The 23357-nt window shown below is 38.5% G+C and overlaps 1 protein-coding gene and 1 long non-coding RNA gene across 5 annotated transcripts in view; both read left to right on the top strand.

The window, feature by feature from the left end:
* Window positions 1–23357, top strand: part of dennd5a (DENN/MADD domain containing 5A) — a 64519-nt gene extending 41162 nt beyond the window's left edge. For 2 of the 4 annotated variants that reach the window (XM_082162023.1, XM_082162021.1), the window contains 16 exons: window positions 751–901; window positions 3676–3769; window positions 7047–7178; window positions 8225–8377; window positions 8474–8561; window positions 11641–11688; window positions 11771–11855; window positions 13794–13922; window positions 14257–14378; window positions 14896–15041; window positions 16748–16866; window positions 16943–17121; window positions 17240–17322; window positions 17406–17529; window positions 18504–18672; window positions 21382–23357. In XM_082162023.1, coding sequence (XP_082018149.1) covers window positions 751–901; window positions 3676–3769; window positions 7047–7178; window positions 8225–8377; window positions 8474–8561; window positions 11641–11688; window positions 11771–11855; window positions 13794–13922; window positions 14257–14378; window positions 14896–15041; window positions 16748–16866; window positions 16943–17121; window positions 17240–17322; window positions 17406–17529; window positions 18504–18672; window positions 21382–21565 — 2006 coding nt within the window. In that variant the 3' untranslated portion in view covers window positions 21566–23357. The remainder of the gene's footprint in view (window positions 1–750; window positions 902–3675; window positions 3770–7046; window positions 7179–8224; window positions 8378–8473; window positions 8562–11640; window positions 11689–11770; window positions 11856–13793; window positions 13923–14256; window positions 14379–14895; window positions 15042–16747; window positions 16867–16942; window positions 17122–17239; window positions 17323–17405; window positions 17530–18503; window positions 18673–21381) is intronic. The other 2 variants (XM_082162024.1, XM_082162022.1) reach the window with 1 other exon arrangement.
* LOC309493029 lies at window positions 15048–16462 on the top strand. Its single transcript, XR_014203773.1, has 2 exons — window positions 15048–15388; window positions 15447–16462. It is a non-coding gene; the product is annotated as an uncharacterized lncRNA (long non-coding RNA).

The raw sequence follows: 23357 nt of genomic DNA, 5'->3' as shown, positions 1-23357 counted from the left end.
TTGCAATTAATTTATTTAGAAGATTTAGTTTTTCATTAGTGGTGCTTGATGAGAAGTAAACCCTGAATTGAAGTATTATAATATAATTTTTTAGCCATCAAACTCTATTTTGCATTAGTTAAAATAAAAAAATAAAAAATCTATTAAATTAATTTAAAGGTATAGTTCACACCAAAATGAAAATTCCGTCGTCATTTACTCACTATATGAGTGATGTTGTTTCAAACCTGTATGAATTTCTTTCTTCTGCTGAACACAAAAGAAGATATTTTGAAGAATGTGGGTAAAGTGAAGAATTTCTGGCCCCCATTGACTTCCATAGACATTTTGTTTCTATACTATGGAAGTCAATGGGGACCAGCAACTGTTTGGTTACCAGCATTCTTCAAAATATCTTCCATAATTTTCAACAGAAGAAAGAAACTCAAGCAGGTTTGGAACAAATTGAGGGGCGAGTAAATGATGAGAGAATTTTCTTGTTTGGGTGAACTTTAAGTTAAATTAAATTACATATATCATTGTTCTCAGCTGTTGCTGTAGCATCTCTAATGGCTGATAGATTTAGTGTTGTGTAAGAGATATTTTTGAGCGTGGCGTGTGGGTTCACATCAGTGGCTGAAGTGTCTCTTTCATTGGACCACATCACTAGCTCACTTTCCTCCCACCTTGTGGGTTTTGTGTGTCTGTGATTAAAGGCGTCATTTCTTTGGTGATTCATCAGTAATGTGTGTGTGATGTGTGTCACTTCAGAAAAGGCCATTGAGATGCGACTGTGTAAGATCGACCACACGGCTCTGCACCCCCACCTGCTGGACATGAAGATCGGTCAGGGCCGCTACGAGCCGGGCTTTTTCCCCCGCTTGCAGTCTGATGTGCTCTCCACCGGACCCACCAGCAACAAGTGAGGAGAAATCTTTTCCTTTTTTTAATTACACACAAGTAGTGCTGGGCGGTATGACCAAAAGTCCATATCATGGTATTTTTTGGAATTATACCGCTTTCACAGTATATAAAGGGTTTTTTTTCTTTTTTTTCTTTTCCTAGCATGACTGGGTGTTAACCACATTTTCTACTGAGTGAGAGAGGAAATACTGCAGTAGATTGACCTAGAAATGCCCTGTTTTACTGTCATGGGTGAATATTGTAGAAAAAATCCACACTAGTATTGATACAGGTTTGCAAGGCTGTTTACAAAGAGCCGCTTTATGCCTGGTTCAGATTACACGATTTTTTTGTCTGTTATGATAGTCACTGTGTCAGATAACGCGATTTTGACTCCTAAAATCTTGTCGTGTCGTGGACAAGAAACATTAATACAAATACAAACCAGTCATCGTGTGCCGTCTCACACACACACATTCACTCGCACATATACACACGCACTCACACACAAACACACACACACACACACACACTCTCGCTCACTCACTCACACAAACGCACACACTCCCTCACTCACTCACACACACATGCACACTCACTCACGCACACACACACTCTCACTCACTCACTCGCATACACACACTCCCTCCCTCACTCACTCGCGCACACACACACACACACACTAACTCACTCTTTATGCAACCCGTCGTGGAGGACTAAAAAAAAAAAAAAAACATGCTAGTCTTTTTATTGTGATGTCGTGAGGCATCGCAGACGCGACGTCGGTTGTCGTCAGCTATGACACAATTTACGAGATGAAACGATCGAATCTTGCGTCCCGACGCCCGTTGTCGTTTACGAATCCCCACGACACCCCACGTCAAACGGATCGTGCCAAAATCAGGCTAAAATCGTGTAATCTGAACCAGGCATGAGAAGCGTCAGAAAATAGCGGTTTCCACGGTAACAGCTGAACACAAAGCAGCGCCGCGCTCATAAACGCTGCTTTATCAGGAAAGATAAAGAAAGATTCAATTGAAATAACATCGAAACTTTTCTAAAGACCGTCAGTTCACTTCAGATACATTCATATAAAGACACCCGCGCCGCGTTCTGACTTTGAAACGTGCAGTGCTCATGTTTATTCAACGATGTCAATGCCAACCACAAATAGATTTTCCAAAAGGCTGTGTTGATATTGTGAACCGATGTATGGGAAACACTGTAATATAATTTGACAGCTAGTATCAATTATAGTTCAACCTATCCATCTTCACCGTCACACTTAGTAACACAGTTGTGCATCAGTGAAAAGACCCTCAAACAGTGTCGCGCCGCGACATACGCCGGTATTGCGGTATATTAAAAATTAATATCATAACAAAAATAAACACCGGTATTCGGTATGAAGCGGTATACCGCCCAGCACTACACACAAGGCTTCGGCACAACGTGGATCAGCATCACTTGTTGGTCCTGAAATGAGAAATGACTTCCCCTTAAAATATGATTGTTTGCTAGTAAAGCGGGAGAGAGTCAGTGCTTCTGAACTGTCAGTTTGAGGGAATTGATTCAAAACCCTCATTCAGCTATTAGATCACTAAAGATGTTGATCCCCTGTTTGGCATTTTATATGCTTTAAAGGGTTAGTTCACCAAAAAAGGAAAATTTTGTCATCATTTACTCACCCTCATGTCGTTCCAGTCACGTAAGACTTTCGTTCATCCTCATTTCTGGAATTGATATGGTTAAACCGTATCAGAATGCCATTGTTACTGTTCGTGTCACTACAAGTGCTGAGGAAGATCTGGAGCTGAAATTCAGATATGGTAATTAGTGTTTAGTTTCTGACCCGTTCTGTAAGCAGTCGACCAATCACAGCAGACTGGGCCGTCTGACCAATCAGAGCAGAGGAAGCTCTCGGAAGGGAGCGGTTTAATCGTTTATCGAACCATTTCAGACACTGTGAGAAAAGATGTGATGCTGCAATGGATATTATAAGAAAATAAAAGTTTTAATTTATTTATTTTTTTACCTTTGGTGCATGTAAACCTATTATAGGAGACTAAAATTAGGTAAGTTTAAAATCACATGATAGGGGCACTGTTATGGCCACTTTAATGTTTCATTTTTATTTATTTGTATATTTTCTCTTAGTTATTTATAAGATAATTATGATACATATTCATTAATTTGTATTTACTGTTGTATTTTGTGTATATATTGGCTTATTTCTATTGAATTATAATATTGTAATATTGGCGCCCCCTTGTGTTGACACATATTTAACCAGTAACTGGAAATGGCAGCAGGGGGAGCAAACAGCCATGTAAATGTGCTGGCGGCGGCTGTGTTTATGCCGGACAAAACCATGAGGAAAAAATAACAATTTCAATGAGGAATCACTGGACTGGATGATGCTAGACCCCCGTTGGTAGAAGTCATAGCAATGCTTAATGATTTGCTTCTACAGGCACTTTAAATCCGCTGGACAACAATGACTGATTTGTTGAAATGATGATTTGTAGCCACTCGAAAGCCATTCAGAGCCAAAATATTTAGACAAATATTAAATAACTTAGGAAAGGCTTAAAAATACTGTTTTTCGCTATATTTCCCCAGCTGTAGTTGAGATTAAGTTTTCTTCAAGACCAGCAAGGACGCTGCTCCAACAAGGTGTCTTGCTTTGGTAAATCAAGCATAGAGACTCTTTCTCATAAGCCAAGTGCAAACTGTGGAGGCCAGTTGTGTGAGTTTTTTTTGTTTTAATGTAACGGTGTTGTTGTGTGTTAGATGGGCGAAGCGCAGTGCACCGGCACAATGGAGGAGGAGGGACAGACAGAAACAGCACACTGAACATCTCTATCTGGACAATGACCAGAGAGAGGTAAGGAGTGTGTGAGTGTGTGTGTGCGTGTGTGTGAGTGAGTGAGTGTGTGAGTGAGTGTGTGAGTGAGTGAGTGTGTGAGTGTGTGTGTGAGTGAGTGTGTGTGTGTGTGTGTGTGTGTGTGTGTGTGTGTGTGTGTGTGTGTGTGTGTGTGTGTGTGTGTGTGTGTGTGTGTGTGTGTGTGTGTGTGAGTGAGTGAGTGAGTGAGTGAGTGAGTGAGTGAGTGAGTGAGTGAGTGAGTGAGTGAGTGAGTGAGTGAGTGAGTGAGTGAGTGAGTGAGTGAGTGAGTGAGTGAGTGAGTGTGTGAGTGAGTGACTGTGTGAGTGTGTGAGTGAGTGAGTGAGTGAGTGTGTGTGTGAGTGACTGTGTGTGTGAGTGAGTGAGTGAGTGAGTGAGTGTGTGAGTGTGAGTGAGTGAGTGAGTGAGTGAGTGTGTGTGTGTGTGAGTGAGTGTGTGAGTAGAGTGAGTGTGTGAGTGAGTGAGTGTGTGAGTGAGTGTGTGAGTGAGTGTGTGAGTGAGTGTGTGTGTGAGAGTGTGTGTGAGTGAGTGTGTGAGTGAGTGTGTGAGTGAGTGTGTGAGTGAGTGTGTGAGTGAGTGTGTGTGTGAGTGAGTGAGTGAGTGAGTGAGTGAGTGAGTGAGTGAGTGAGTGAGTGAGTGAGTGAGTGAGTGAGTGAGTGAGTGAGTGAGTGAGTGAGTGAGTGAGTGAGTGAGTGTGTGTGTGAGAGAGTGAGAGAGTGTGAGAGTGAGTGAGTGAGTGAGTGAGTGAGTGAGTGAGTGAGTGAGTGTGTGAGTGAGAGAGAGTGTGAGTGAGTGAGTGAGTGAGTGAGTGAGTGAGTGAGTGAGTGAGTGAGTGAGTGAGTGAGTGAGTGAGTGAGTGAGTGAGTGAGTGAGTGAGTGAGTGAGTAAGTGAGTGTTTATATATACGTATATATATAACAAAATATTTTTGTATATATGGATTGGATGAAGCAAATAATGAAATATTCAGCACACATCTGAAGTCTTTAAGTGCTAAATTTTTGGTGCACAATATTAACGATTTTATACAGTACAAAATTATTTTTGATCACTACATAATTCCCATAATTCTATTTTTGTTATTTCATTGTCTACTATTATTTTTATAAGAATAGTAAAGAATGAGTATCTGTGTTTACATTTTGAACTGGTAGTGTATATGTTTGTTAGTTTTGTGCATGTTTTACTAGTTCGTTTTTGAATGTTTTTCTCCCATTCTTTATTTTTCTTTATGTGTTCTGCTATTTTATTGTCCATTGTCATTATCTTATAGTTCCTTTAATAGCATGATTAATGTGTTTTTTGTCTGTTTGTTTTTTCGTTAACTTTCTCTTCCTGGATCTCTTTTCTTCACCCCTCTTTTTTCACAATTGTCCGTCTCTCTCCTGTCTTTCCCACACACACACACACACACAAATACGCGTGCACTGCACACACATACACATACACAAATATGCACATACGCACACACACATACACACCCACATATACACACATACACATACACAAACATATACTTACGCACGCACGCACACACATGCATACACACACACACACATACTCAAACATGCACAAACACACACATACTCAAACATGGACTCACACGCACACAAACACACACACGCACATACACAAACACACACATATGCACGCACATACACGCACACATACACACACTCTCAGCATGTGGAGTGTCTGTTTTCTGAGCTTCAGCTTCAGCTGGCTCTGGACTACTACTGGTTCTCGCAGTCCTTCAGGCCCTGTCTAAAGTCCGTCAAGGTGGATGTGGTATGTGATAGATGAGCGATCAGGCTGTGGATCCCAGTCTGTGCCCACTTTGACATTCCTCAATGACCTCCCCATCTTGAAAGCCTGAGCCCACTTCCCCATCAGCCTCTGTAGCTTCCTGCTTTTGTCACACTTTGCTAAATTCCACATGAAATCTCTCCCAAATCAGCCCAGATGTGCAAGTCTTTTACAATTTACTGCAGGAAAAAAATATCTGGGTCGTATGTTGCCCCAAAATCAAACACAAGAAATTAGAAATAATAATTTTCATAGAAAATGAAGACTATTAATAAGACCATTAAGATTTTTTTTTCATGACAGTTAAATGCATTAAAACCCTCTTCCCCTGTTGTCAGTAGCTTACTGTAATGTAAAAAAAAACAAAAAAAACATGATTCTCATTACTGTACTGCAAATTAGATTTTATGATCTCTTTTTTTTATGATCTTTTATGAAGATTTAATTTCTTCCCTGGAACGCAAAAAGATAACATTTTGAATAATACACAGTTGCATTGATGTATACTTGAGTTATGGTGCACATTTTAGGACACTTTTATTGTGTTCTTTTGCATCCTATGTGGACTTAATGGTGCCAGTTGCCATTTATTGTAATTGTATCAAATATTCTTCTAATTTTCTCTTTTTGTGCCCCACAGAAGAAGAGTATTCACTTAATTGTCATGAAAGAAATTACAAAAAAAATAAAAAAAAATAATGGATGGTCCTACAATTTTATATTTATTTTTGTATTATTTGTTTGATTTATTCAATTATTTTATTTATTTATTTTTATAATTTGATTTAGGGGTGAAATATAGCCCGGAAATTTCTTCATGAGAATCAGAAAGCTGTTATTTAAATGCCACGACAATACCAAGTTCATATTTAAATGCTTAGTTATTTGTATATTGTAAACCACCTGTGCTCACCATTGCGTTTTGCCCATCATCTGTAAAAAAAATAAAGTAAAATGGATGATGTGTCTCCACTTCCTTCCACTCTAGAAAAATAAAGCCAAACTTTCCCAGAAATGGCTGCTGACATTTGGAGCCAGAGTAGCTGTCAATCAGTCATGATGTAATGCCCCTTTTTATAGCATCAAATAATTAACTAAAACCAAACTTATTAGGAAAAATTAACACATTAACATGAGTCAGGATGATAAGAACAACTTAAAATGACAGAGACCATCTTTGGAAAAAAGTGTTGGATATTTTAATTTTGACTCGCGTCCCATTTGATTACATGGAGAGGGCGGGGTTTATGACCTATACTGGGACCAGCCACCAGGGGGCGATCGAAATGTTTTGCCTTCACTTTTCAGGATGTGTGCAGCACACTTGGTTAAGCCCAGTGGACTCTGGGGTATTTAGCTGTTTAACTCTAAATTTGAAGTAGCTCAAAAGCCCAAAACTGCATGGAAGTCTTTTTTTCGGGCGTCATGTGACTTTGTGTCATTGCCATTGCAGAAATACATCCAGGAGGCCAGGAACCTTGGCACCACTCTCCGCCAGCCCAAACTCTCCAACCTGTCGCCTTCAGTCATTGCACAGACCAACTGGAAGTTTGTAGAGGGACTGTTAAAGGAGTGCAGAAATAAGGTGTGTGTTTTGATCTTCCTCTAGGTTTGGTATAGAGCTGCACAATTAATCGCAATTTACATGAAATCACACTTAAACCGATTTTGCTTATTGCGATTATTTTTAATGCGCAGCTTGTCATTGATGTACGGCTCTGTAAACGCTGCTCCATCTGAAAGCACTGGGAGTTTGAGTCACTTATAACATGCATTTGAAAAAGCAACACGACTCAAACATCTTTCCAAACATGAGAAGAATTTATGAACCTCTTATCCAACAAAACAACATTTAATAACATGCTTTTACTCCAAACTCACTTCGTAACGACAGTTGAGCTCATCCTTCTGTGAGATGATGTGGCTTCTTACACAGGCGAAACTCGAAAAATTTGAATATCGTGCAAAAGTTATAATTTTGATGATTATGGCTTACAGCTTATGAAAACCCCAAATTCAAAATCTCAGAAAATATGAATATTACATCAAATCAATAAAAAAAAAAAAGGATTTTAAATACAGAAATGTCGGCCCTCTGAAAAGTATAATCATGCATATGTATATAGTTTATATACTACATATATAAGTTAAGTCACCTTTTAATTTGAATTACTGAAATACATGAACTTTTGCACGATATAAATTTTTTTTTTTAGTTTCACCTGTACAGAATAAGGCAGTCGTGTGTTTATTAGTCATGTTTAATCAATCAAAGCGTTTCAATCTTCTGTTTATGCGGCTACAGCGATAGGGATTTCCTGGAATGATGTGTGTTATCGTACTTCTGCGGCGGGGCATATTTGACGTGTGTGTGTGTGTGTGTGTGAGACGCCCTCTGGTGTTCAGATGGAGCAGCATTTACTAATGATCAGCCGTGCTGAACTGACAAGCTACGCGTTAAATAATCGCAGCCTTTGCCAAATCACGTGCGGTTTCATTGCGATTGATCGTGCAGCTCTAGTTTGGTCGTGCAGCTCTAGCTAAAGCTAGTTTGACTCAGCTTTACATGTTGATGTAATAAACCTGGTATTGATGTAAACTATAACTAACCCCATTTGATCTGTGGCTCAGACGAAGCGCATGCTGGTGGAGAAGATGGGACGGGAAGCGGTGGAGCTGGGACACGGGGAGGTTAGCATCACTGGCGTGGAGGAGAACACGCTCATCGCCAGCTTGTGTGATCTGCTGGAACGAATCTGGAGCCACGGTCTGCAGGTCAAGCAGGTAAATAGACTACACGCACAAACTCTACGACTTCCGTTATGAAAGTGGTAATGTAGTCGGATTGTTTGACCTGGTCCTGCTCTGTGTGTTTTTCAGGGAAAATCCGCCTTGTGGTCGCACCTCTTACATTATCAAGAGAGTAAAGAGAAGAGAGACGCTACTCCAGCAGGCCTAGGCCCTCCCGGTAAAACACTTTGAATGTGATACAATAATTTTGCACATTTTAACTTTGTTCCATACCTTTACCTGACTACAACACAACACAATACAATACAATACAATAAAAATGTTACTTCTATAGCGCATTTAAAACAACTGCCGTTGACCAAAGTGCTTACCAGCAGAGATAATACAGCAAAAGCAATTGCATAGTCACACAAACAAAATTAAAACCTGACTATATAGGCATCTTCTTCTTAGGCAAACCAGAATAGAACCTCATAAGTGACTGATTTGAAATGCTGGTCACTCGCACACACACACACACACACACACACACACACACACGTGGACCGCACAAAAACTCGGCTAACATGGTGATTCCAACTTTGATGTTACATTTACAGGGTTTCCGCGGAGTCATAAAAAGTCATAAAACGTCTTAAATTTAATAATCAGAATTTTAGGCCATAAAAAGTCATAAAAACGTCCGGATTTTCCATACAAGGTCATACATTTCATTTAGCCACGTCTTAAATTGATATGCTCGTTCATTCGTTGGTTCTACCATTGCTTTTTCCCCCTGAAAATGCGCTGGCGGCATAATGTTAAATGCACAGGTTAAATGCGCCAAAAGCGGAACGCTCATTTGAAACGCGCGCCACACGAACCATTTACCCGCTCGGCTCCAAGTCCAAACGGCAGCGCAGCGCGAGCTCAATAGAACTGATGCGTTTACTCTGATCGGTCTCGGTCACAAGATCCAGTGAGAAGTGCTTGAATTCAGCGAAGAACACACTGTCTCAGTGATTTAAACCAGTTTAAAGGCAGATTAAACAGCGCTGACCAACAGGAGAAACTCTGCACAACGATACAGTCTGAAGGCTTTTCCGTCTACAATCTCCCATCATTTATCATGGATTTACTGTAACGTTAGCCTAGTAATATTAACTGCACCATGTGGGATATACATATTGAATTTTATTATATTATTAGTGCTGATAATGTATTAAAGGACTAATGGAATATTTACAGTATTTAATAATGTATTTAGGCTACTGTTTTTCATACATTTCCTGAAGATACGTGCCATCAAAGTTAGGCAACACAAACCTGTTTCAAGACTTGGCCCCTATTAGCACATGCAGAAACTAAGTAATTATTTTCCCAATAAAGATATTTATTTTGTTAAGGACAAATGACAAATGTTTGAATGTCCTACCTCAGATTTGTGAAATGTTCACCTGTTTTAGCAAGTGTTTGTCATTATATTTTCTGACAATAAAGAGTAAAGTTAGTTTAAAACCACAATTAAAGCTCTGGTTTCTACAACTTTCACTTAGAAGCAACAGTCTGCCTTTAAACTTGAAAGAAATAAAGATTTGACATTTATCGTGATAATTATCGATATTGACTAATATAAAACAATTATCGTGATAATTGTTTTTGGCCATATTGCCCAGCCCTAACTGAAATCTCCCGGTCTATCACAATGGGAAAGTGTACATTTAACGAGCCATGGCTCAAAGATGGTGTGTTTAGTAGTTGGCTCAAGCCTGTTGCAAATAATCAGTATCAAGCATATTGCACACTGGGTAAGAAGGCGTTGGAGCTGTCTTTAGGCATTTAAATAATACATCTTGTTACTTTCAATGAAAGTCAATTAAAAAAAAAAACTTTTGAAAGGAATTTTAATGATTTTTCGTAATTCGTGTAGGTCATAAATTTCAATCATAATGGTCATAAAAAGGTCTTAAAAAGTCTTAAATTTGACTGACCAAACCCTGCAGAAACCCTGATTTAGCTCATGTTGCTTAGCCAACAACTTGACTTATGCTGCATTCATACCATATTGTGATTACCATAATTACGAGATGACAACCTGTGCCGTTTTATAACAACACTCATCAACGCCAATATGAATCTGCAGTGTCAGGTGGTACACCGTCGGAGAACAAGCTCATAAAATTCCCAGTTTACAAGTTGTTTTTAAGAGTTCTACGAGGATTTATTACATTTATTTATTACGATTATTTATTACAAGCCGTAATCCTGTAATTAGGGTAATTACGACATGGCGTGAACCCACCGATTCTGTCAGTGTTGTTATTGTTAACTAATAATCATTCTAATTTTGTCAGAATAGGACAGTCTACACCACAACTATAAAGATAACTGCATAGAGGAATGATATCATTGGAATAGTTTTTTTTCTAGATGCCAAATAATTAAAAACATTGACAGCCAATCAAAATCCACCTGACTTAAGCGACAGACAAAACGTTATCGTGCGTTGGCGTGGATGCTAATGTAGTTGTTGTTATCTTTGAAGTTTTCATTCTTGGTGTAAACAGGCCTTAACTGAATCTATTAACTATTTTTGTTAATTGAAACAGTTGAAATAAAATATAAATACTAGAAATGATGACCTGGAGGACTAAAATTACTAAAACTAAGTGTAAAAAAACTTAGTAATAAGTATGTATAAGAATTACACTTACACCGTGTCTTAACCAGATGTGATGTGATTTCAGCGATAAGCAATTTGTCTGTCCACTCCAGACGCAACATGATTATGAGACGTGACAAAATAAAATAAAAATCTCAGCCAATAAGAAACAGCATGTGGGCGGAGTCTCTCTGCAAGCGCACTGCACTCTCGACCGAATGGATAAGTAGATAATCAAATTTGTAAATATTACACCATTTTATCTTTATTAAAAATACATACTGAAACAATCTTTGTCACAGATTACACTCGTTTGTTCATATTGAGTCTGAACGTTCTCAGGACACGATGTTACACAAAATTTTAAAATGAACACCGAAAATGTAGAAATAAAAGCTAATTAAAAAAAATTTATAAATACTATAATAGGATATACATAATAATACAATAACACTGCATTTTATAAAGCATAAAACACACAAACGCAAGTACATTTTTATTGTTGACTACAATATAAGTGTTTTTATTTTACGTTCACTGAATTTGGTGCAGTGCATTCTGGGATATATGCATTGCTGCCTTAGATATATTGTTTTGTCTGGTGGAACAACCTCCACATCGGAAATGTTTACTATGATGCCGAAATGCTTTCCAGGTCGGCAGCTCGCTAGGGTTTGGAACAGAAAGCCAGTGCAGTGCTTAGGTAGTTGGCTTTCATTGAAAATGTTCATTTTTTCATTGTTATGTTTGATTTTTCAGCATATTTTCCTTGTTTTGTGTCTCAGGTATCATTCATGACACAGAGAGACGGAAGTCGGATGCTAGCTGCGCAATGCCGCCTCTCAAAGTCTCCTTGATCCAGGACATGAGGTGAGAATTAAACCATTAGAGTATAGAGCAAAGCAATCGCACTACACAGAGAAGACGGAGACCTTTGCATGTACTCTTAGCTCTTGGTTCTGGCTATAGGTTATGAGTGGTTTTTGGTTTGACATATACAGCAATGTGCAGTATGTAAAATTTATTTATTTTTTTACATCAAATCATGTATTTTAGCAGACCCGAAAAATACAATTATGAACTTGTAAATGAGCATAATATACGTGCATGTAAAAAAAAAAAAAAAAAAGAAAGTGTAATATAGTGTCCCGAGTCACTGCAACAATGCAATAAATAAAGGAACTCCATCAAATGAACTTGCATTACTACATCAGTCATTTAAAGTGATAATTTGCGTGTCAGTACATCAGAATAAACCTGTTTTGTGTCTAAAATTTTTTGTAATTCCAATAAAACAATATTCCTAATCCTTACAAGAATCAAATTGATAGTCAGACAATATGAAACTATACCCTGAAACCCAAGGTCAAAAAATTTATTTTTTATTTTTTACAGTTTAACATTTAAATCAATTTATGAACTGAAACTGAATTTTTTATATCGTTTTTATGAAAATACAGGCATGCTGCTGCAATTCAGAGAGTGTATGGTCTTAGATGGGAAGGGGGTTTCCTCACATCGCGTGAAGAAAGCACTGAGACGTTTCATGTCGCCACATTATTTCCAGCCTAATTAACACCAGACCCCCCGCTGAGCCGAACTGTGCCGGTGCATGAAAGCCTCGGCACAACATCCCTCTCTTTAGCCATGTCAGCATCTCCTATTGACGATGCATTCAACAGAAATGGTTAATTGGTGTTAACAACACAGTATTTATCATAAAAGTATTACCTTTGTGATACCTTTTTTTTTTCCTGATGTCAGCATAATATAGCAAGGCAATGACATTGTTTAGTGCATTAATATTATGGCTGCAGGTCTACTTGAAAATCTGGCTTCAGCAGACTGTAATTGTGAGGCTTGTCGAGTCTGGAGGGCATCACTGAACGCTATAATGCATTTATGTAATGGAAGGTCAGACAGTGTTGACTCCTAGAGGTGGAGTGGAAGAGAATGTGTCTGGACGTGGCATGCATGATAGCGGCTGGCTGATGCTCTAGGGAGTCTGAGACATTTCTCCTGCCCCCATTTTCTCTCCTGAAATGCTGGCGAATGCATTGGGTTCAGTGCTGTGAACCCGTGCACGGAGGTTTCTCGGCAAGAGCTCTTTTGATTCTTATTGTGCCATCACTTCAATCCAGTCCACAAAATCCAGTCATTTACAAGTTCAAACAGGTTTTCTGATGTACACGCAAATTATCACTTTAAATGACTGATGTAGTAATGTGAGTTCATTTGATGGACATACCGTTCCTTTATTTATTGCATTGTTGCAGTGACTCGGGACACTATATTATACTTTCAACATGCCCGTATTATGCTCATTTACAAGTTCATAATTGTATTTTTGGGGTCTGCCAAAATATATTTACATGATTTGATGTTCAAAAAACATTATTCTTTACATACTGCATATTTTCTGTATATGTGGAATTTGAAAACCATTTAGGGATTCGAAAACCATTCGAAAAATAAAATACCCTTTCGCTCAGAGTATTTAAGTCAAGTCACCTTTATTTATATAGCGCTTTTAACAATATAGATTGTTTCAAAGCAGCTTTACAGTGATAATAGGAAATTAAAGGAACAGAGATTGTTTAGGTTTTACAGCAGCTCTAGAATAAAGTTATTGTCCAGGTAAAGTTAGTTTTTGATTTATTCACTTCCATTGCAAAGATCAATAGTTATTAACTTAGCTAACATACATTTTATCGCATGTGGCATCACATCTTGTTGGGACTGTAACTCATTTACATAATTCTAGTGGAAATTGGAATTGAAAGCCGTCTGTTATCTGTCATGTTTCAGGCACATCCAGAACATCAGTGAGATCAAGACAGATGTTGGGAAGGCCAGGGCATGGGTGCGTCTCTCCATGGAGAAGAAACTGCTGTCCCGGCACCTGAAACAACTGCTGTCTGACCATGAGCTCACCAAGTAAGAGCTATCGACGAGTTCTTTAGTGGCGTAGAAGGCACTATCATAAATCAGATGTACTGTAGACGAACACTTGGATATCAGACAGTTCAAATGTAAGAGATGTAGCACAGCAAAGAATAAGGCTCCATTAAAAATGAAGTGTTTTTTTTATTTTTATTATTAATGGGCCTTGAACTGAAGTGGCTCATCCACATTCTTTGTGGTGTCCTCTTCCGACCTGAAATGCATTTGAACTCGTTTTCTTCAGGTTCTTTTAAACATGCACTTAACTTTCATCTCTGTTTCCTTTAAAGCTGTATGATTTACCATGTTTGGTTGTATTTATTTGAAGGAAACTCTATAAGCGATATGCTTTCTTGCGCTGTGATGATGAAAAGGAGCAGTTCCTCTACCATCTCCTCTCTTTCAACGCTGTGGACTACTTCTGCTTTACCAATGTCTTCACCACAATTAGTAAGAGGCATCAATCTCGAACTGCAGACACAGTACATCATTAAGCTTTTTGCAGTTGAGAGTAACAATTAGGGTTGAGTAATAGAGTTTACAATATATATACAGTATATATATAGATTGTAAACTCTCAGCCATAATTGTTACTCTCAACTGCAAAAGCTTCATGGTTTTAAAGATGGTCTTGCCTAGATCTGATATGGGATTTATGAATATCTATTTAAGCAGCAGCATATCTTACAAACTAATTAATACCAAAATATATATTATTATAATTATACATTTCATAATAATAGAAATAATTGACACGTTTGAGGCATTTTCGTGTCTTAACACTCATATTTGCAATTAACAAACATGTTAAATGAATGTGGCCTAATAAAATGTACATTAAATCACTGTAATATTCATGGTGTTGCTTAATGTTGCATCACTAGCCAAATTAAACCATGTATATTAATTATATTAACTCTTGTATCAAATAAACGTTTCTTGACCTTGTCCTTGTTGTTGTTCACAGTGATACCATACCATGTGGTCATCATTCCCAGTAAGAAACTAGGTGGCTCCATGTTTACGGCCAACCCCTGGGTGTGCGTCTCAGGGGAACTAGCTGAGACTGGGGTCCTGCAGGTCCCCAAAAACACTCTGGAGATTACGTTTGAGGTGACACACCTACGTTCTTTTACGTTCTTTTGCACATTACCCCTGTTTCAGAATCAGAATGAGCTTTATTCATACATACATACATACATACATACATACATATATACACACTTGCATACATGCATACACACTTGCATACATACATACACACTTGCATACATACATGCATACATACAGCATACATACACTCACCTAAAGGATTATTAGGAACACCTGTTCAATTTCTCATTAATGCAATTATCTAATCAACCAATCACATGGCAGTTGCTTCAATGCATTTAGGGGTGTGGTCCTGGTCAAGACAATCTCCTGAACTCCAAACTGAATGTCAGAATGGGAAAAAAAAGGTGATTTAAGCAATTTTGAGCGTGGCATGGTTGTTGGTGCCAGATGGGCCGGTCTGAGTATTTCACAATCTGCTCAGTTACTGGGATTTTCACGCACAACCATTTCTAGGGTTTACAAAGAATGGTGTGAAAAGGGAAAAACATCCAGTATGCGGCAGTCCTGTGGGCGAAAATGCCTTGTTGATGCTAGAGGTCAGAGGAGAATGGGCCGACTGATTCAAGCTGATAGAAGAGCAACTTTGACTGAAATAACCACTCGTTACAACCGAGGTATGCAGCAAAGCCTTTGTGAAGCCACATCACGCACAACCTTGAGGCAGATGGGCTACAACAGCAGAAGACCCCACCGGGTACCACTCCTCTCCACTACAAATAGGAAAAAGAGAGTACAATTTGCACAAGCTCACCAAAATTGGACAGTTGAAGACTGGAAAAATGTTGCCTGGTCTGATGAGTCTCGATTTCTGTTGAGACATTCAGATGGTAGAGTCAGAATTTGGCGTAAACAGAATGAGAACATGGATCCATCATGCCTTGTTACCACTGTGCAGGCTGGTGGTGGTGGTGTAATGGTGTGGGGGATGTTTTCTTGGCACACTTTAGGCCCCTTAGTGCCAATTGGGCATCGTTTAAATGCCACTGCCTACCTGAGCATTGTTTCTGACCATGTCCATCCCTTTATGACCACCATTTACCCATCCTCTGATGGCTACTTCCAGCAGGATAATGCACCATGTCACAAAGCTCGAATCATTTCAAATTGGTTTCTTGAACATGACAATGAGTTCACTGTACTAAAATGGCCCCCACAGTCACCAGATCTCAACCCAATAGAGCATCTTTGGGATGTGGTGGAACGGGAGATTCGTGCCCTGGATGTGCATCCCACAAATCTCCATCAACTGCAAGATGCTATCCTATCAATATGGGCCAACATTTCTAAAGAATGCTTTCAGCACCTTGTTGAATCAATGCCACGTAGAATTAAGGCAGTTCTGAAGGCGAAAGGGGGTCAAACACAGTATTAGTATGGTGTTCCTAATAATCCTTTAGGTGAGTGTACATGCATACACACTTGCACACATACATACACACTTGCCTATATACATGCATACATACATACATACATACATACATACACAAGATAATAGAAAGAACATTTATATAAGTAAGATTAAGAAAAATAGGAACAATAATATAATACATTAAAAAGCGATAAAGTAAAGTTTCACTATATATTTTGCTGTATTTTTTGGCTCCATGCTAGATATTGACTATTGAAAACCCCAAGGTGACTTCCTGTTTTGGTAATCTGTTTGGTCAAGGCTTGTTGTATAATTCTGTTTGTACTTCACACAGTGCCAGAACCTGGGGAAGCTGACCACCATACAGATGGGCCATGATAACTCAGGGCTGTATGCTAAGTGGCTAGTGGAGTGCGTAATGGTCCGCAATGGGATCACAGGGCACACTTACAAGTGAGTGCCAAGATTTTAGTAGCACCATAATCACATTATTCATTATTAGTCCCTCAACTGACTGTCTGTTGTGTAGGTTTCCGTGTGGCCGTTGGCTGGGTAAAGGAGTGGACGATGGCAGCTTGGAGAGGATACTGGTGGGCGAATTGGTGACTAACACGGAGAACGAAGAAAGAATGTGCCGGACTCCTCCAATGCAGCAATCCCCCGGGATGATGCGAAGATTTGTCACCATTTCGCCGAACAGCAAACCAAGTGTGTACTTTTGAAATCTCATTAAAGTCAAGTCACATCTTATAGATTTGATAACTACACTTATTGCTGGAGGATATTTGTTGTCTCAAGCATGTTTCCCATTGTGTGTCCTCTATAGAGTTAAACACAGGCCAGATCCAGGAAGGAGTGGGAGAGGCGATTAATGGGATCGTCAAACACTTCCATAAGCCAGAAAAAGAGGTAAAGACAAACAAACAGTGGAAAGGAGAAATGTGGATGAAATCAGCACATATTGATGATCTTTCTTCTTCCTTCTCTTGTAGAGAGGAAGCCTCACGTTGCTTTTGTGTGGAGAGTATGGTTTAGTTTGGGCTTTAGAGCAGGTGTTCCAGCACGGATTCAAGTCACCGCGCCTTTTCAAGAACGTCTTCATTTGGGACTTTCTAGGTAACAAATACTGTTACATTCCATAATTTTTTTTTTTTATTATTAGTTATTATTAATTTCTCATGCTTGGTGTTATAGGAGTTTTTTGTCTTATCAGACATGATTAGGTGTTATCCATACTGTATATTTATACTGCATATTTTGGTCAAGAGCCGCCCACTTAGACAGGAAGAGCAGCTCGACTGACATGTGAAGAGATCAATCACAGTTTGTTTTATGCGCCATCTTATTCACTACTGTCAAACGTACTTTTCAAAAATACTTCTATTTGGCAAAAATGCATCAAATTGATCAAAACTGACAGTACAGACATGAATAATATTACAAAAAAATATGCTGTTCTTGTGAACTTTTCTATTCATCAAGGAATCCTAAAAACAAATGTTTTCCACAAAAATGCTGTTCTTGTGAACTTTTCTATTCATCAAGGAATCCTAAAAACAAATGTTTTCCACAAAAATGTTACTCAGCACAACGGTTTTCAACATTGATGATAATAATAAGAGAAATGTATCTTGAGCATAAATTAGAATATTAGAAATCAGCATATTATATAAACAGTTGATCATGTGACACTGCAGACTGGAGTAATGACGCTGAAAATTCAACTTTGCCATCAGAGAAATAAATTACACTTTAACAGATATTTAACTTGTAATATATTTCACAATATTACAGTTTTTACTGTAAATCTCACAAATCTCACAGACCCCAAACTTTTGAACGGTAGTGTATATACCACACTTGCCTGGAAGAAGCTCATTTGTATAATAAAAGCTAACAAAAGGTTACTTAGAAAGCCAGTCAGATTAAGTATTAACACTCTGAGGAAGTGTGTCAGACGGTTAGTGTGAGAACTGTGGGCGGTCGGTAGTTTGAAGCTGAGACTAGGAGTTTGTTTGGGAACATGAATGATACCTCAAAATCTTGCAAGTAATCCTAAATCCTCCTGTTTATATTCCGTATTACCACAGAAAAATCACAGGTTTACTTTGAGAGCGCGGAGCAGAGTCAGATGACCCAGGATGAGAACTGGCTGATGAGAGTCCGTCATTTCTGCCATTTCATGCGCGCCATCAACAGCACACCCAGAAACATCGGCAAAGACGGGAAGTTTCAGATGCTCGTGTGTCTCGGGGCCAGGTTGGTCATGATTTACGTCGAAATTTTTGACTGTTTGAGTATTTATGAATTTTAAAGTGTCCATAGTAATGCTCCTTTACCAGTTCATAACTATGTGTGGTATCTGCTACAAATTATTTACATGATTTAAAGAAAAAGACACCATTATAATTTTTCCATTATATACATTTCTGCAGCACCTCTTTCACCCTCTGCCTGAAACACTCTGTTTTAGTTCCTGTCTAATTACAAGCAATAGGACAATAAACTACAATAGAACAAAGACACACAAATGAAATAGACCTTCCTGAAAACGTCAAACACTAGAAATAAGAAATACTACATCAATTGTATAAAGTAGTCAAATGTACAAAAAACACTGCATGCTCTTCATTGTGTACATTAGATATTCATTTATTCCAAGTTACAAAAGTGATTCAGTCAAGAGCAGTGAGAGATTGTTTGAATAACATTAATGACACAGACGGCAGCAGGTTTATTAGGCTACTGTCACTTTAAGACCAAATGCACAAATCTAATATACTGATACATGTTTTCTTTCTCAGCTGTTGATGACAGGCATTTAGACACATTGTGTGTATTTGACCGTTCAAGCCCAAAAAGAACACGTTTCAGTTCTCTCACGCTGTATGAGCTGTGGCTTTATGTGTGCGCTCAGAAAGCATCTCTTAAGCCGCGTTTCCACCGAAATTACCCGGAACAATTTGTACCAGGAACTTTTTTCCCAGGAACTTTTTTTGCCCCAGACCGGTTGCTTTCTGCGTTTACACCGCGGTCTAAAGTACCGGGAAGGTAAACTGCGCGCAACTGCTCCTCCCAGTCTGCGACGGACATAATCAGTTGCGCCACATTTATAATTATGGAGGAGATTCAAACTGTGCTGCAGTTATGTATTGGTTTACTAACGAGGTAATTAACAAAACAAAATAGACGAGCACTGATACTAAAGCGTGTTCGGAAAGCTCGTATGCGTATAAAATTAGACAACGTATGTTATCAGTTATTGTGAGATGCATTGGACGAACGCGGAAAAAAAAATTCCTCTTTCGCAAATACACTTAAAAAAAGCCTGAACCCCGTCTATCAGTCATAAATAGTGACAGTCTTGTAAATAGTTGTTTGTTACTAACCTAACCTTGCAATAGATGACAATGTGTAAACATAATGACTTAATAATAAAAGCTGTGGCATAAAAGAGACGAGCACTGATAAAGCGTGTTCAGTAAGCTCTTAATGCTAACGTTAGATATATTTGTATGTTATCAGCTATTGCGGACATTGACCGTGAGATGGCTGAGACGAACGCGCAGAAAGTTTCCTCTTCCACAAATACCCCTAATAAAGCCTGAAACTCGTCGCCAGTCCGCCAGTTTTTTTATTAAATTCCATATTTGCAGACAGACAACTCTTACTGCATGAAGCCACGACACGAACCGCAATAGATTTTTTTAAAAGGGAGGTTAAAAATAAATAAAATGCTGCGTGGAATCATCCAACCAAAATGCGGCGTGAACACAACCAATCAGCTTGTGCAGCGCACAAGTCCCACCCCTGAAAGTTCCTGAACTTTGAAAAAGTACTACCTCATGAGCAGGGACTATCGGAGGGGGAAATATTTACCCGGAACTTCATTTAGACCCTGGTTCCTGCGGTGTAAACACATCGAGTACCAGCCCAAAGTTCCTAGTTCCTGGGGAAAGTTCCTGCGGTGGAAACGCGGCTTTAGACAGTGCGCCATATACACAAATGAGTTTTCCTTCACTGCTTATTGTGATTGAACGAGGCTTAAAAACACATTAATGCTTTCATGACAGGACAGCACGGCATAGTCACTTAAGCATATTTCTCTCTGAAATTTCTACAGGTTGACACATTTCTACCTGTTTATCGTGTCTACCGGTGTATATATAGCCCATCCCTAGGGTGGGACTTGTCCTCCTAAATGTCTGAGGTGGTTACGGCCCAGTAGTGAAGTTACAAAAATAATGGAAGGACTACAGCTAACAATCTTAGGTTCCCAGAACATTCTTTTTTTAAGGTTTGTTTTTGGTTAGCCAGGAAAGTTTTCTAAACGAAAATAGAACGTTAGTTTTTGGTTTGTAGAACGTTATTCTAACGTTACGTTAACGTTCCCCCCATGTTATTTTAATGTTATATTTTACATTCCCTGTATGTTATTCTAACGTTCACCTAACTTCTTTACTCCAATATCATAACCCCGCTGTATGTCAGTTATCATCCAGCACACTACCCATTATAGTATAAGCGGTATGGACGTCTATAATCAGTATTATACAGTATTAAACAAAATAACCGTTATGGAACGTTCTGTATAAGGTAAGGTTAATTAAAAATAACCACCTTGCAACATTCTGGGAACATTATTTTATGGTTGCAAAAAATTAAAACCAAAAAAGAACATTCCTATAATGTTATTTGGTTCTGAAAAAACAACCAAACGGAAACCAAATATTAACGTTAGGGGAACGTTGTGTTTGCTGGGACTTGCTGTTTTCTGCCGGAGAGATCGACACCCTTCGACTTTGTAACTTTGCAGAATGTTTACATGAACAAACGGTTATATTATACACTAAAGGAAAGGTCAAATCAGAAAAAGGTGTATTATATGTGCCCTTATTTGAATTGACATGCTCTTTTGTCACATGGATCAGTCACGTGTGCTGACTCGTGTTGTCTTTCTGCTCGCAGAGATCACCTGCTGCACCACTGGATCGCGCTCCTCGCCGAGTGTCCAATCACAGCACAGATGTACGAGGACATGGCGCTCTTAAAGGACCATTCTCTGGTGAACTCTCTGATTCGAGTGCTACAGACTCTGCAGGAATTCAACATCACTCTGGAGGCGTCTCTCGTCAAAGGCATCGGGATCTAACGCCGTCTCCATGTAGGACTAACACACAGATCAGCGGGACCATGGACTAACTTTTTTTTTTTTTTACATGGAGAGACTTGAACAAAAGGACTTAACCTGGCTTACGTCAAAAGCTACTGTCATGTTTGCCATATATTAAGTGCAATGAGTCTTTTCAAACGTGTCATCATTTTTATCAACTGACATTCAAATATGTCCTCTATTTTGATTCATACGTTTCTGGAAAGGTGAAAACTCCCACCTGTGCTATAGCGTTTTACTGAAAGCTCAATATTTTTCGTTGTTGTTGTGGACTGCTGACAATGGCTATATTTAAAAGGGAAAACATGTGAGAAAAACTTATTATATTTTCAAAGAAGAACAGTGTTATTTTGATATGTGTCAGGTTGCTTGCTCTGTGCTCTAATCGAATCCGTACTGTCACCATGCAGAGTTTGAAGCAAATGATGTAGAAGTATGCTTTATAAGTACAACTTGTGGGGGAATTCATATTTTTACTTAAAAAAAACAGAAAGAAAGAAAAGATAAGAAAAATGGAAAAGGCTCTTTTTTTTTAAACAATGCCAGAGGCTTGTGTGGTTTAAAATGCAAATGAGTTTAAAGAGATAAATTACACTACCGGTCAAAGTTTGGAATAAAGTTTTAATGTTTTTTATTAAAAAAAAATAAGTCTCTTCAGCTCACCAAGGCTGCATTTATCTGATCAGAAATACAGCAAAAACGGTAATATTGTGAATCATTACTACAATTTTAAAGAACTGTTTCTATTTTAATATGTAAAAATTTTATTTATTCCTGTGATGCAAAATGTTGAATTTTCCACATCATTACTCCAGATTTTTTTGAAGGATCATGTGACACTGAATACTGGATTAATGATGCTGAAAATTCAGCTTTGATCACAGGAATAATTGTATTTTATTTTTTAACTATAGAGATAGAAAACAGTTATCTTACATTGTAATAATATTTCACAATATTACTGTTTTTACTGTATTTTTGATCAAATAAATGCAGTTTTTGTGAGCAGAAGAGACTTGAGTCGGTCATCATTTACTCTATCATTCCAAACCCTATTTCTTTCTTCCCCATACAATGAAAGTGAATGGTGACCACAGTTCATTAAATGGGAAAAGAGCAGCTTGGACTTTCATCTAAATATCTCCTTTTGTGTTCCACGCAGGAAAAGCTTCTTAAGCTTATTATGATCCCCTAAAATCATACATACGACTTCTGAAAGTGATGTCCAAACATATTTTATGAGAGAGACTGTAAAAACCAAGAACAATCAACGAAAAAAGGATAACATTAGCGTTTCACCTAATAAGCAGTTGCAGCAAAGCAGCGTAACACTCTTTAGCCCTCAGGTCTGGACTGTGGGCGACTCTAATGCCATATTTAAAGTAGAATTAAACTGGCACAGCTGCTGTGTTTGTGTCCCTAGTTAAACCCCAGCAGCCCTTCTGTTTCTGCTATGCAATATTTACAGCTCCAACATTTTTGTTTTTGAATATTGATGAAATATTCGCCTGTTTTTAGAGTGTAGCATCATTCGTAGGATATACCTTGGAGAAGCACATCAAAGACTGATTGATATTCATGTGCCAATTTCATCATGAATGTTCTGGTTCCTGTTCAAACACAGCTGGCATGAGCATTCTGGGAGTTTTTCTTTCTTTCTTGTGTTTTATCTCGAGACATTTATAGACAAAGCGGTGTAATGTAGTGTTAAATATTGAACAATTGTGTACAGTGTATAAAATGTATTAAAGGTGACAATTCAATATGGTTA

This window comes from Leuciscus leuciscus (assembly GCF_965113295.1).
Source record: "Leuciscus leuciscus genome assembly, chromosome: 2".
In the NCBI taxonomy this organism is placed as follows: Eukaryota; Metazoa; Chordata; class Actinopteri; order Cypriniformes; family Leuciscidae; genus Leuciscus; species Leuciscus leuciscus.
The sequence above is the reverse complement of the archived record's forward strand: the minus strand, read 5'-3'. Positions and strand labels throughout refer to the sequence as shown.